This window comes from Otolemur garnettii, unplaced genomic scaffold (genome assembly GCF_000181295.1).
Source record: "Otolemur garnettii isolate 467f Iridium unplaced genomic scaffold, OtoGar3 scaffold00010, whole genome shotgun sequence".
Classification (NCBI taxonomy): domain Eukaryota; kingdom Metazoa; phylum Chordata; class Mammalia; order Primates; family Galagidae; genus Otolemur; species Otolemur garnettii.
Genome location: NW_003852405.1, coordinates 23,543,309 through 23,555,931, shown reverse-complemented (window position 1 = coordinate 23,555,931; position 12,623 = coordinate 23,543,309). Strand labels below are relative to the sequence as shown.

At 36.2% G+C, this 12,623-nt stretch overlaps 1 protein-coding gene across 3 annotated transcripts in view; it reads left to right on the top strand.

Annotated features, from left to right (window-relative positions):
* The window catches only part of PRKACB (protein kinase cAMP-activated catalytic subunit beta), a 95,606-nt gene that overhangs the window by 70,844 nt on the left and 12,139 nt on the right, over positions 1 to 12,623 (top strand). For all 3 annotated transcript variants that reach the window (XM_012801707.2, XM_003784199.3, XM_023509783.1), the window contains exons 6-8: positions 2,437 to 2,563; positions 4,029 to 4,124; positions 6,954 to 7,076. In XM_012801707.2, the coding sequence (XP_012657161.1) occupies positions 2,437 to 2,563; positions 4,029 to 4,124; positions 6,954 to 7,076 (346 nt within the window). The remainder of the gene's footprint in view (positions 1 to 2,436; positions 2,564 to 4,028; positions 4,125 to 6,953; positions 7,077 to 12,623) is intronic.

The following is a 12,623-nucleotide window of genomic DNA, read 5'->3' as shown; positions in this document are numbered from 1 at the left end:
CTTAGTAAAAATAAAAATGTAGACACAAATCTCTAAATTTAATGTTTTATTTGGGAAGCAAGAATTGCCATCGAGGGCCTGTACACAAACCAGGTGTGAGCAATGACGGGGTTGGAAGTTTTATTAAAAGGAAAAATGTTATATTTGTTCTGAAAGAAAGTTCGCTGGCACTAATAAAGTTTTGGGGAGCTGGTATGCTCTGGTTGATGGGATGGGTAAAAAAATATTGTTGCAGCATGTTGTTTAAGTAGATATTCCGCTTAACTGGTTTTGAGTCAGCAGGCAGTTTCAGGGATAGGCTTGTGGGAAATTTAATTCTTGGAACACTGTGCCCCAGGTATTCCTCTGGTCCCTCAACACCAATTTAGTTAGGTTATAAAAAAGTGACCTGTTTGTACAATCAACTTTTACAATCACACTATATGAGCCTAATAGGACTGATGATTCATAAAAGATAATGATAGACTTAGAACATCACAAGATGTTATCAGGTGATAATAGTTAACTAACCTAACCATTTTGGTTTCCTAGGGCCTGAGCCAAAATTTATTTATTGACCTAACGTGTAGAGCGCCTAATATGTGTCAGGCACTGTGCTGACGCAAAGTAGTTTCTGCTCACCTTGGATAACTTTTTCCACCTCCTACTGCTCCTTGTCTAAGCAGAATCCTCATGCTGCCTAATGATTATTCAGAGTTTTACACTGAAGCATCATACCTAAACCTCTTCTTAAGAAAACATTTTGGCCATTTTCTATAAGCGCTAGCTTCTGTTCTTTGTAGGTCCCTGCACTCTTGTGTCTTTAATATTTGACTTGGAATATTAGTCAAGGAAGTCGACAAGGAAAGCAAGTTAATTGAAATAATTCACACTGAGACTTTCAGAACTTTCACAAATACTGCATAAACACTTGAAGGATGGCTAACTCCCATCTTAGGAACATTGAGAACAAGAGTATGATTTATTGTTTTTCATAGCTTTAATCGGAATCAATGATTAAAAATGATTCTCTGCTTAAATAGTAGAAGTCTAGACTTAAAGATGCTGCAGCCTTAGGTCTTCCTGGTGTCTCCCTGCGTTCCCTTAAATATTGAGTAGAAATACCCAATAACAAATTGCACTTAGAATATTTTATTTTCATCTCTCAACAAGTTGGTTATAGTTTTATGAAATGTTTGCATATGGAAAGAAATATAAGCTACTGAATGCATCCTGTATTTATAAATGCACGGCCTTCTAGGTCAAATGTTTCAAGTTCAAGAATAAATGTCACAATGACCAGGATGATTCTCTCAGTCTCTGCTCAGAGTGTCCCCCTCATTCCTTATTATTTGACGTATGATAAAGATTATTATAGTGTTGGGATGGAGCTGACACCAGAAGGATACATTAGGAAAATATTGCCCCTCAAAGCATTTTCTTTTCACATTCATTCATTCAACAAATAGTTACTGACCACTAGAGTTGTATCAGATGAGTACCTGGGAAATGTAATAACAAGAAAAAGGAGCAGGATATATACTCTTATTTTAAAAAATTTCTATTCTGATGCTACCAAGTCAAAATTATGCCCATGATCTTGAGGGATATGCTGCTCACTCAGAGTTAAAATTGTTCTTTGAGGACACAAATCTGAGAGTCCTTATACTTTATTAGTAGAATTCCATGAATACATCAGAAGATAAATTACAAACTCAGTTTGAAAATGGGTATATCCTTTTGGAGTAACACTCAGACTATGGTATCAAAATTGCACTAATCTATCAATTGATCTAATCTATGCATGAAAAAGCTGTTCATTATTTATCCAGCCATAGAGATTACACTTATGTCTGTCTGTCTGTCAGAGCATAAATAGTAGGAAGTATGGAAGTCCTCGTGCCATCCAGTTCTGGGTGGGATTATGAGCGTTCATTATTCTTCACCAATATTTTATGATCTCTTTTTCTTTAATGACCATGTGTCATTTATTTCAATAGGGCCTATTACAAAAACAACTTCCTGGGGCTACTCCAAAAGAACTTTTATGTAATGGAATTCTATAAGCTCTTGAAATTTGTGAGAAAAGTAGATGAAACACGCCTATTAACTGTAGCAATTGCCAGTAGACAATCCAACGGGGACTTTTCAACCATTGTCAAGTTCAGACGTAATTATAAAGACATTAACATTTTCTAGTACGAGCAATAATAATTTATAGGGATAACTATTTAAGGGTCCTATTTCTCTTCAACATATGGATCAAAACATTATTTGAAGAGAATTTAGAGATTTACTAAATGTTTAGAAACTAACAAGATTGTTTGCATATATTTAAAACAAAAATGCCTTTTGCTCCCAAAGTATGTCTAAATCATGTTCCTTTTTTATGTATAATCTGCTATCTATTGTGCATTAACCCACTTTGACAGAAAACCAATCTTCTTTTCCTTGCAGTGAACCCCACGCACGGTTCTATGCAGCTCAGATAGTGCTAACATTTGAGTACCTCCACTCACTAGACCTCATCTACAGAGATCTCAAACCTGAAAATCTCTTAATTGACCATCAAGGTTACATCCAGGTATGACTTGAACACATTATATATAATGTATTTGAGAAAATACTAGGCAAGGAATTGTATGTATTTAACCCCACTGTCAATATTGGGATCTAAGGGCTCTTTTTCTTTTTGGAGGAGGACAGTAACTTCTTCCTCATAGCCTAAGTTAAGCTCATAGTTCTGCCACTATTATGAGGAAGCAAAAATCCTATCAAGGAAGGAACCTGTTTATATCTCGCATGGTCTGTCGTTGTGAACTGAGCCCAGGCTCCTGCATGAGGATATAATAATAGCTAACTGTGTGAGCATTCATCAGTACCAGGCATATTATACTCCAAGTGTTTCACATGTGTTATCTCTTTTAATCCTGGTAACCCTATGAGCCAAAATACTGTTAGGATCCCTCATTTTAAGGTTAACATAAGTAAGGCATAGTAAGGTCACTTAGTCAGTAAATCATAGTCAGAATTTGAACCTAGATAGTCTGACCCCAGAGTCCACCCTGTAAGCGCTACAATGCAGCTGCCACTTTAGGCCCTGACCACTGGCGGGTGGCAATGTTTCCTTCCCAGATCTACTATTAATAGCGTTAGACCGTCCTTTTATACAGCGATCAATAGACTCTCCCACAGATGCTTTCACACTACTGATGGTGCAGTTAATGGCAGAGGATGCGTTGGACTAAAGGCATACTTTTCACCTTGTTACATTTTTATTAATACTATTAATTTTTACCTTTTATTTTCACTTTGTTTATTTTTACCTTTTAATTTCACTTTGTTTATTTTTACCTTTTAATTTCACTTTGTTTATTTTTACCTTTTAATTTCACTTTGGTTCCTCGGCTCTGAGAGCTTATGATAATGACTGAGGAGGGTTTTTGTTTGTTTGTTTTTTTATTGTAGTCATTGTTCATTTGTTTCTTTGTTTGGGGTGCAGTAATGAGTTTCCAACTTGGATTATTTAAACTGTCATTCACTAAATAATGGCCTTCATGAATGAGTCTCAATGACATTGGCTTAATTTTTTTTCCACTTTTTTCATGGTTTAAATTTTTTATTTTTAATTTTATTCATTCATATATTTATTTATTTATTTTGAGACAGAGTGTCACTATTTTGCCCTTGATAGAGCTTGGTATCACAGCTCACAGCAACCTCAAACTCTTGGGTTTAAGCGATTCTCTTGCCTCAGCCTCCCAAGTAGCTGAGACTACAGGTGTCCCCCACAATGCCCAGCTATTTTTTTGTTGTTGCAGTTCTTTAGCTGGCCTGGGTCGGATTTGAACCTGCCACCCTTGATGTATGTGGCTGGCACCATACCACCACCCTTGATGTATGTGGCTGGCACTGTAACCATTGTGCTATGGGTGCCGAGCCTCATGGTTTAAATTTTAACCACGGGTTTTTAACTTTCAATTCAGGTACATTAAATACATTTATCATGAGTCAATACATCTTCATAAATGTCTTTCTTTCTTTTATAGGTTACAGACTTTGGGTTTGCCAAAAGAGTTAAAGGCAGAACTTGGACATTATGTGGCACTCCAGAGTATTTGGCTCCAGAAATAATCCTCAGCAAGGTACCTTTATGTTGTCAGTACGTAAGAAGTAGAAGTGTGACCCACTCATTATGACAGACTTTTGTGAAAACAGTTTATAGATCTAATTTTACACTTTTATCTGATCTAAGCTATGAATTTAAATAGATGTGTGCTCGATTACTAAAGAACAATTATTTTACAGTCTGCCACTAATTCCATCTCCCCTGTCAATTTTAACTCAGGGTCTTAGAGAAATAGTGTGAATAAATATGATTTTCAGATTGATGTTTTGAAGTCAAAAATCTTTGCATAATCATTCCCACTAACAATAGGGTGGGGAAGTTCTGCTCTGTTTTGGAGACAAATCCAGAGATACACGTACTAGTTGTCAATTCTTCGTTTTAGGCTTACCACTTAAATGAGAAGAATATACAGGAATTATTCTTAAATTTTAGTTTCCTAGGAATATTACAGCAGTGGAATAGTTTTAGTCTTACTGAGGCAGTTCTACTTTTCCCAATAGTAAAACATGGTGAGTGAAACTGTAACCATGTCTAAAGGCATGGTTTCACATCTCTTCCCCTGCCATCCCTTCATGGAGAAAGCTACGAAGAAGAAAGTGACAAGAACTGGGCACAAATAGAGGGGGAGAAAAGGAAAAGGATAAGACACCTGCCTAGATGGGTCTCTACCTGAATACTCGAAATTTGACTAACCTACAGAAGTGCTAGAATAAAACGGAAGATTTCTCTCAGTGTTCATCTCATCATCTTTCATAATTTAAATCATTTATAACACTGTAGTCTTTTATAATCTAAATATCATTGCTGTTAACACATTTTTTCTTATTTAAGTGCACTTAACAAATAATGTGACCACAAAACAGGTACCAAAATGTTTACAAATGTGCATATGTTGTAAAAGGAATAGATGTTCATTGTGCAAAATTTGGAAATTACAGAAAAATACAAAGAAACAGCTCCCCCCCAAAAGAACCCTGTATGTAATCCCTCCACCCAGAAGTAGCCATTTTTAAGTAATTTTTTTTATTTTTATGAATGTCATTACAGTTGAAATAATGACAACTGTACTGTTTTATGTCTAGCTTTTTTGGTGATAACGAGCGTGTGAACATCATCCTTATGGCTTGTTTCCAAATGTACTATGAGAATTTAGCCACTCGTCTATTGTTGAAAATTTTTGTTAGATTTCTTGGTATTTTCCTATGGGTTTTTTTCTTGCTATTATAATTGCGATAAACATCTTTGTGCATAAAACTTTTTCTGCATTTCATATTACTTCCTGAGGATAGATTCCCAGAAGTGGGATGGGTCAAAGGATAGGAATATTTTTAAGGTTCTTGGTACCTATTCCCAAATGGCTTTCCAAAAAGAGTATACAGTTTTACACTTATGAGCATACCAATACTGTATGAGAGTATCTATTTCCTCACACCCTTTCTAGCACTAAGGATTCTCTCTTTTAAATATTTACCGATTTAATAGGCAATAAATGCTGACTCACTTTTTAATTCTCATGTCTTTGACTATTAGATTTAATTCTTTAAATGTATAGTAGCCGTGTGATATTTGTGTGCGTGTAAATTATTAGATTATGTCTTTTGCCTGTTTATTTATTGTAATTTAATGTTTTTGTACTGACTTTAATTATCTATACCTAGAGTATTAACTTATAATCTGACATATTTGCCATTAAAATCAGCACGCAATTTAAAACATAGGAACGAAAGAGTGAGAACAAAGTCAGTGCTCCTTTCTGTCCGCAAAACAAAGTGTTATTCCTATTATACCAGTCCCTATCTATAAAAAAAAGTCAGAATTGGGAAGGAAAAAGAAATAAATGTCCATAGCATAGTATTATTTGAAAACTAAATAGTGGAACGTGGGGAGTGGTGATGGCAGAGGGTACATTTGAGGGCAGAACAGTGATCTGAAAGAACTCAGCTTATTTCTTTGTGTGATTAGTTTGTGGAGTTTTTCTTGATATTATTTGACGCCAAATGATACTGATCGTAGTTGGTAGATTTTATATTAATGTATAATATAAACATGTTACTCGTATTTATCTTCTCATGAACACCGTTAGGTCTTCATTTTAGTAAGTTGAATATGAAAAAAACAATTAATTATAACCTTATATTATACATTTGGTTTGCAAAGCATTTTTTATTCAAGTTATTCTTTCACTGAACACTACATATAGTTGTCACCAAAAGGTATGAATTAGATGCCTTCCCTGTGTACCTTGTAGAGATGAAAAGCAAAAATGCAGATAGCAAAAGTAAAGTCTATGTAAATATTTACCTGAACTAGATTCCATATTAAACTGTTAGCTGTCACAAGATCCTAGGAAGTGGATGGGATTCCCCTAGTACATTCACCCTCCTGCCTCCAACAATATGGAGAATTTTGAAGTCAATTCCACCATTTACTATGATATCCAATATCTCTGATTTCTTTCAAAACTTTTGACCATTCTAGGTATGCTATGAAAAACCTGATTCATAAGATTATGGGCCTGAAATAGGCCTTAAGAAGCCCTTCTTGTATTGAGCAACAACTAAGTTATCCTAGTGAAAGAGAGGATATTTCATTGTTCATAATATTCTTAATGACTTTGGAAATAAGATTTAATAATCTTTCCTAATATCTAATTTCAAAGCTGGAAATTCTCCCCTTTGTTTAATTTAAACCTGACCTGATGCATTTTGTTCTATCCTGAGTATCTGTTCATCAGCTGTTTTAAAATTTTTCTCACGTGCTTCTAGATCATTTTGAAATTACCTATGCTGTTATTTTCTTCTGAGTAACCTAAGCTATGATTGATACTGATGTTGGTTTATCTTAGGGCTACAATAAGGCAGTGGACTGGTGGGCATTAGGAGTGCTAATCTATGAGATGGCAGCTGGTTACCCCCCATTCTTTGCAGACCAGCCAATTCAGATTTATGAAAAGATTGTTTCTGGAAAGGTAAGTAATACATTTTATTATTCCTCTCTCGTTAACTATTTCTATTCATAAACGTTAAGTTTTTGTAAATTCAACCATATGGTATCATCAGAATATTATCCTAAATTATGGAAAACATAGAGGTGTCCTTAGTTACTGCTCTTGTAACTAGCATCCATTTTAGATAATAGCTTAAGTATTGAATCATGGAAGTCTCTTAAGAAAACAAAGGCAGTTTTACAAAGAATTAGCACAATAAGAAGTCAATTTCTATATTTAGTATTTTTATCATTTATAAAGTACAGAATCATAGCTATAATCCTAAATATTTCTTCAAAGAAATAAAAATAGTTAATTATTTCTTGTGGTTATTTTCTTGGAGAAATGTTTTACATACCCTTTTTTTTCTTTTTGAGACAAGACTCTCACTTTGTTACCCTTGGTAGAGTGCCATGGCGTCATAGCTCACAGCAACCTCAAACTCTTGGACTTAAGTGATTCTTTTGCCTCCCAGCCTCCCAAGTAGCTGGGACTACAGGTACAGGCACCTGCAACAACACCTGGCTATTTTTAGAGACAGGGTCTCGCTGTGATTCAGGTCTCAAACTTATGAGCTCTGATAATCCCCCCGCCTTGGCCTCCCAGAGTAGACACCATTTTTATATGCCCTTGTTCTTCAAGAGCCTTCTCATTTGAATATGTCAAATACCACAAAATTAGAAATAAATATAAAATGGATAACTCTTTTTAAGATGGAAATTCATAGAATTAATTTTAACAGAATTGGTTCTATTGATTGTGATTATAATTGTCATTGATTATTTGCAAATATGGAAATAACTAATTTTCCTTAACATGAAATAACCAGGGGTGTCCAATCTGTTTCCCAGAGGCTATATGCTAAATTTTTTTTTTTAATTGCAGTTTTTGGCTGGAGCCAGGTTTGAACCTGCCACCTCCGATATACGGGGCCAGCTCCCTACTCTTTGAGCCACAGGCACCACCCCAGATACTAAATTTTTGAGGCCTGTTTTGCTTATCTGTGGTGTCGGAGATACAGTGTTGCAAAAAGTTTGTCTTATTGTGTTCATCAGCTTTCATTAGTGTTTGTTATTTAATGTGTGGCCCAAGGCAACTCTCATTTTTCCAATTTGGGGCAGAGAAGAAAAAGGTTGGACACCCCTGCTCCTTTTGCATTTGTAATCTTTAATTTTGCTTCCAAAAGTATCTTTTTTAGGATCAATCATTTGCTCTTGCCTTAGCTCAGACTGCAGACCTTTTTTAAAAAATCAAAGTCAGTTGAATAGCAATAAGCCTGAGTCTTCCCACCACGTAGTAAAGAAAGAGTAGGCTTTCAAACATTCCCAGAAGGAGACCTTCTGTTCATCAATAACAGACTGGATGGGAGGAGTATTTTCTTATTTTCCCTTCTATCTCTTCCTACATCTGGTACACTTTACTACTTTGTCTTTTTTTAAGGCCATATAGCCCTATTTAGAATATGACCAGGAAATAGAGCATCAATCTTGGCATCACATTAAGATGTGATACAGTTGAGTTTTTTTGTGTGTTTCGTGACCTTCTTAGGCAGAGACAAGCCTAATCAGCATGAAGAACCTGAAAGCAGATAGAGGGAGAGTTTGTCTATCTTTGTATCACAGCCAGAATCAAGCCCTGTATTTAATGGAAAGGCTAACCTTTGGCATCCACGAACTTACAGTTTACAATGTTAACCATTCACAGTGTACCACCTGAGTGTCCCTAGTGTAGTAATGTATCTTTATCTTTGTTGCCAAGACCCAAATTTAAACTGAGCTATTAGAACAGCAATGGGCCGATCCCACCGCCTAGAATCCGTATCTCATAGTGCAAGTGTAGTCTACGCACAGGGGTCATAGATTTTCCCTTGCATTTTGCAGCATTTTATGGGGAAAGTTTTATGTTTTGTCAATATTCACAAATTAAGGAATTAACTAAAGAGTTTAGACCTTGAGTATATCGAAGGTAGAAAATAAACATCTCTTACGTAAAAGTAAACTAAGATAGTTGTTGAAAGATTTGTACTGAGGAAAGCATTGCAGAAAGGCAGAATTGCAGTATTTATTTCAAATAATTAAATGTCACCTCTGTTCTTGTTACATTTGTACATCTCTAGACTTCAGATTTCTTATCTTTATGACTGTTCTCCCCAGCAGATAAGAGTAATAGTAAAATGAACATTTGATATTAACAAAACATTGAGAAAAGTTATTAGATAAGGCAATCCTTGCCTTAATTTTGAAGAATATGAGAAGTGAATCTGTAGAATTTTAAGAGAATAAACTGACGGTATCAGATTATCTCTCTCCATGAAGGTTGATGAGGGAACTAAATTAAAATGACGGCTAATAATACAAAGACTAAGAATGCAAAAATTATCATAATAGTTTCAAATAATTTAATTGAGGGATAATAACAAAGTTCCTAAAGGAAAGCAAGTTTTCTGACAAGGATATCATTATAACTACATTTATATTTGTTTTACAAAATTGCCTTAGTTCAAAGGAATATAGCTTCATATTCATGAATTAGCCTCAGTTTGCCACGCAATCATTCTGCATTGCAGAAAATTTTTTTCTGCTGTTTATGAATTTTTCACTTCCTATCAGACTTTAACATTTTGTATCCAATATTCTGCATATGTTCTAAAATTGTAACAGTTTAAATCCCAGTCACCTGAGAATAATGACAGCATAAAATTTTATTCTATCACAATTCTGATTTCTTTCCTCCATTTATTTAGAAGTATGACATGATGTTTGCAAACTTTTGTCTTTAACTGTAGGTATCAGATTATTTCTCTCCATATCAAATATAAAGTTATTCCCATCTCGTTCTCTCTTTACTCATCTGAAGTAGAACTCATGAAAGTGGAGTATTACCAATAAGTGATCTCTGGGATCTAAGTTATATAAAATACAGATCATAGTCACCATTTCCCAATAAAACTGTATTTATTTATTTATTATTATTATTTTTTTTTTTTGAGACAGACTCTCACTCTGTCGCCATGGCATCATAGCTCACAGCAGCCTCAGTCTCGGCCTCACTAGTAGCTGGGACAATAAGCACTTGCCACAAGGCCTGGATTTTTTTTTAAGAGATGGGGTCTCCCTCTTGCTCAGGCTGATCTTGAACTCCTGAGCTCAGGTGACCCACCACACCTGGCCCAAAGCCGTATCTTTCAACACCCAAATCCAAACTAGAATGTGTCTCTACCCATGCTGCAAAAGCACTATTGTCTCTCTCATTAGTAGTTAGAAAACTACTAACTAGTTTCTCTATTAATTTTTTAATTGTTCAAGTCATTAAAAATCCAATTTTGGTCTAATATTTGTGAATCCTATATTTGCATTTGAATTTTTTAACAAAATAATACCTTTCATTCAGAATTCTTTTTCTGATTTTTAAAAGCATAACATTTGATGCTACAACATTTCAGATTGATTATTATCTTCCATTCTGAAACCATGCTGTAAAGAATATAGGTATCAGTAACTTATTAAATTTAAAATAAAATTTATTAACTGACTAGCCAGAAACTACATACATTTAATCATTAGCTCTTTAAGTACTTTATCACGGTATTTTAACTCAAGCTGATATTTCTAAATGCACAGAAAGCTGATCATTCTGCTTGTTAGATTCTCTCCTACACATACTTTGCCTTTAAAAAAAAAAAAGAGAGGGGGTGGTATTTAAATGTCAAATTATTCATGCAATATTAAGGTTCAGGTCTAGAAATGCATAATTGTCAGAAAAGATTTCTAAATCCTGCATTAACTGTGTCTCATCCTAGCAAGACATCTTCTGAGTTTCCACATACAGCCTTGAGATTTCACGTCTCAGGGTCCTATCCTCTGTGACAAGAATCAGTGATGGTTTCTGCAGCTACTGTATCTGGCTGCTTTACCCACAGAAAGATGAAAGTTGATATTGTGGTTAAAAAAACGATACCTGTAAATAAGATCATTAAGTGACAGCTGATCCAGAAACTGTAACTTGAGAGTCCTTGACTAATGGGATTATAAAAAGGTCTTAGCTTCATCACATCTAATGTAAATATTATTCCACTTTTGCTGAGCACCAGCAATGGAGAAGGCGACATTGTACAAAAATAGCAATATGAACGCAGGTATATACTGAATGATCCAAGAGTCGGTTAATTTTCCCGAAGAGGAATTCAACATTACCATGAAGGGTGGCTGTTGCCCTCTGAGTCAGGGGTCCCCAAGACTATCTCCAGGTTTGGGAAACCACTCTGAAGACTCAGGATTCATCATACAATGGTATTCAGCGCTAAGACTTATCACAGCAGAAGGATACAAAGCAAAATCACAAAGGGAGAAGGCAGTCAGGAAAAAGTCCAGAGGAAATAAGACACAAACTCCCAAGCGTCCTCTCCCAGTACAGCCAAAATGGATGCCCTTAATTCCTCCGAGAATAAATTGTGACGACACGTGTAAAAAGTTATCCGTCTGCAAAGCTCATTAGAGGCTCCGTGGCCAAGGGGTTTCCTGGGGACTGGTCACATATTCACCTCTGCCGAGCACATACCAAAATCTCAAACTCCCAGAACCAAAGCAGATGTTCAGCATAAACCACACTGAGGGGGACACTGAGCCGCTGTAATCATTGATAGCAAGTCTGTGAGGAACTGGTACCACTCAAGTTGCCAGATACTTGCCAAGGTCCAGTCCTACGAACAGTCCTTTCTCGGGGTAGCAGTCTCAGGCCTGCTACGTTAACTCTTTCCTGCACATATTCTGTTTCCCACATAACATACACATATTCAGACAAACCACTGCACTTTTTCTACAGTCTCATTGTTGGTGCTTTAGGAGAAATCAACATGTCGTTTTCAGTTTGGCTATCGCTATACTTAAAGAGACTTGGAAATACTCAGAAGTCATTTTCATAAAATGCAAAAGCAGTTTTACCCTCTGCATAAATGGTCCTGAAAATCCAGGACCACGTTTTAACACTTTGCTGTGGTAATTTAAGATTCTTATTAATGCCTGCCTCGTTGTAGCCCTTCACTCTAGGGATCGTCTGGGAAAATAATCGCCACCCTGGCTTCTTAACTCTTGTGGGGTGGGAGTAGGGACCGGATGGGTAAGAGCTCTCTGCAACCATCTAGATTCAGTATATCTACACTGGTTCTGCATATGTAAGAGAACAGATTAGGGACCCCACAGACATGGTACCGATATTTATAATTTTTCTAATGTCTCAGCTCTTCCTTTTTATATGTAGTCCAGGCTGACTAAAGTTGCCCAGCCCCCATGAGGTAGGATGAAGCTTGGTACCCTATGTCTGTAGGAAGCCAGGTGTATTACACATTGTTGCACCTTTTGAAAAACTTACTAGGCTCGGGGCCTGTGGCTCAAGCGGTTAGGGCGCCAGCCACATACACTTAAGGTGGCGGGTTGGAGTCCCCAGCCCAGACCCGCCAAGCAACAATGATGGCTGCAACCAAAAAATGGCCAGGCGCTGTGGCGGGCGCCTGTGGTCCCAGCTACTTGGGAG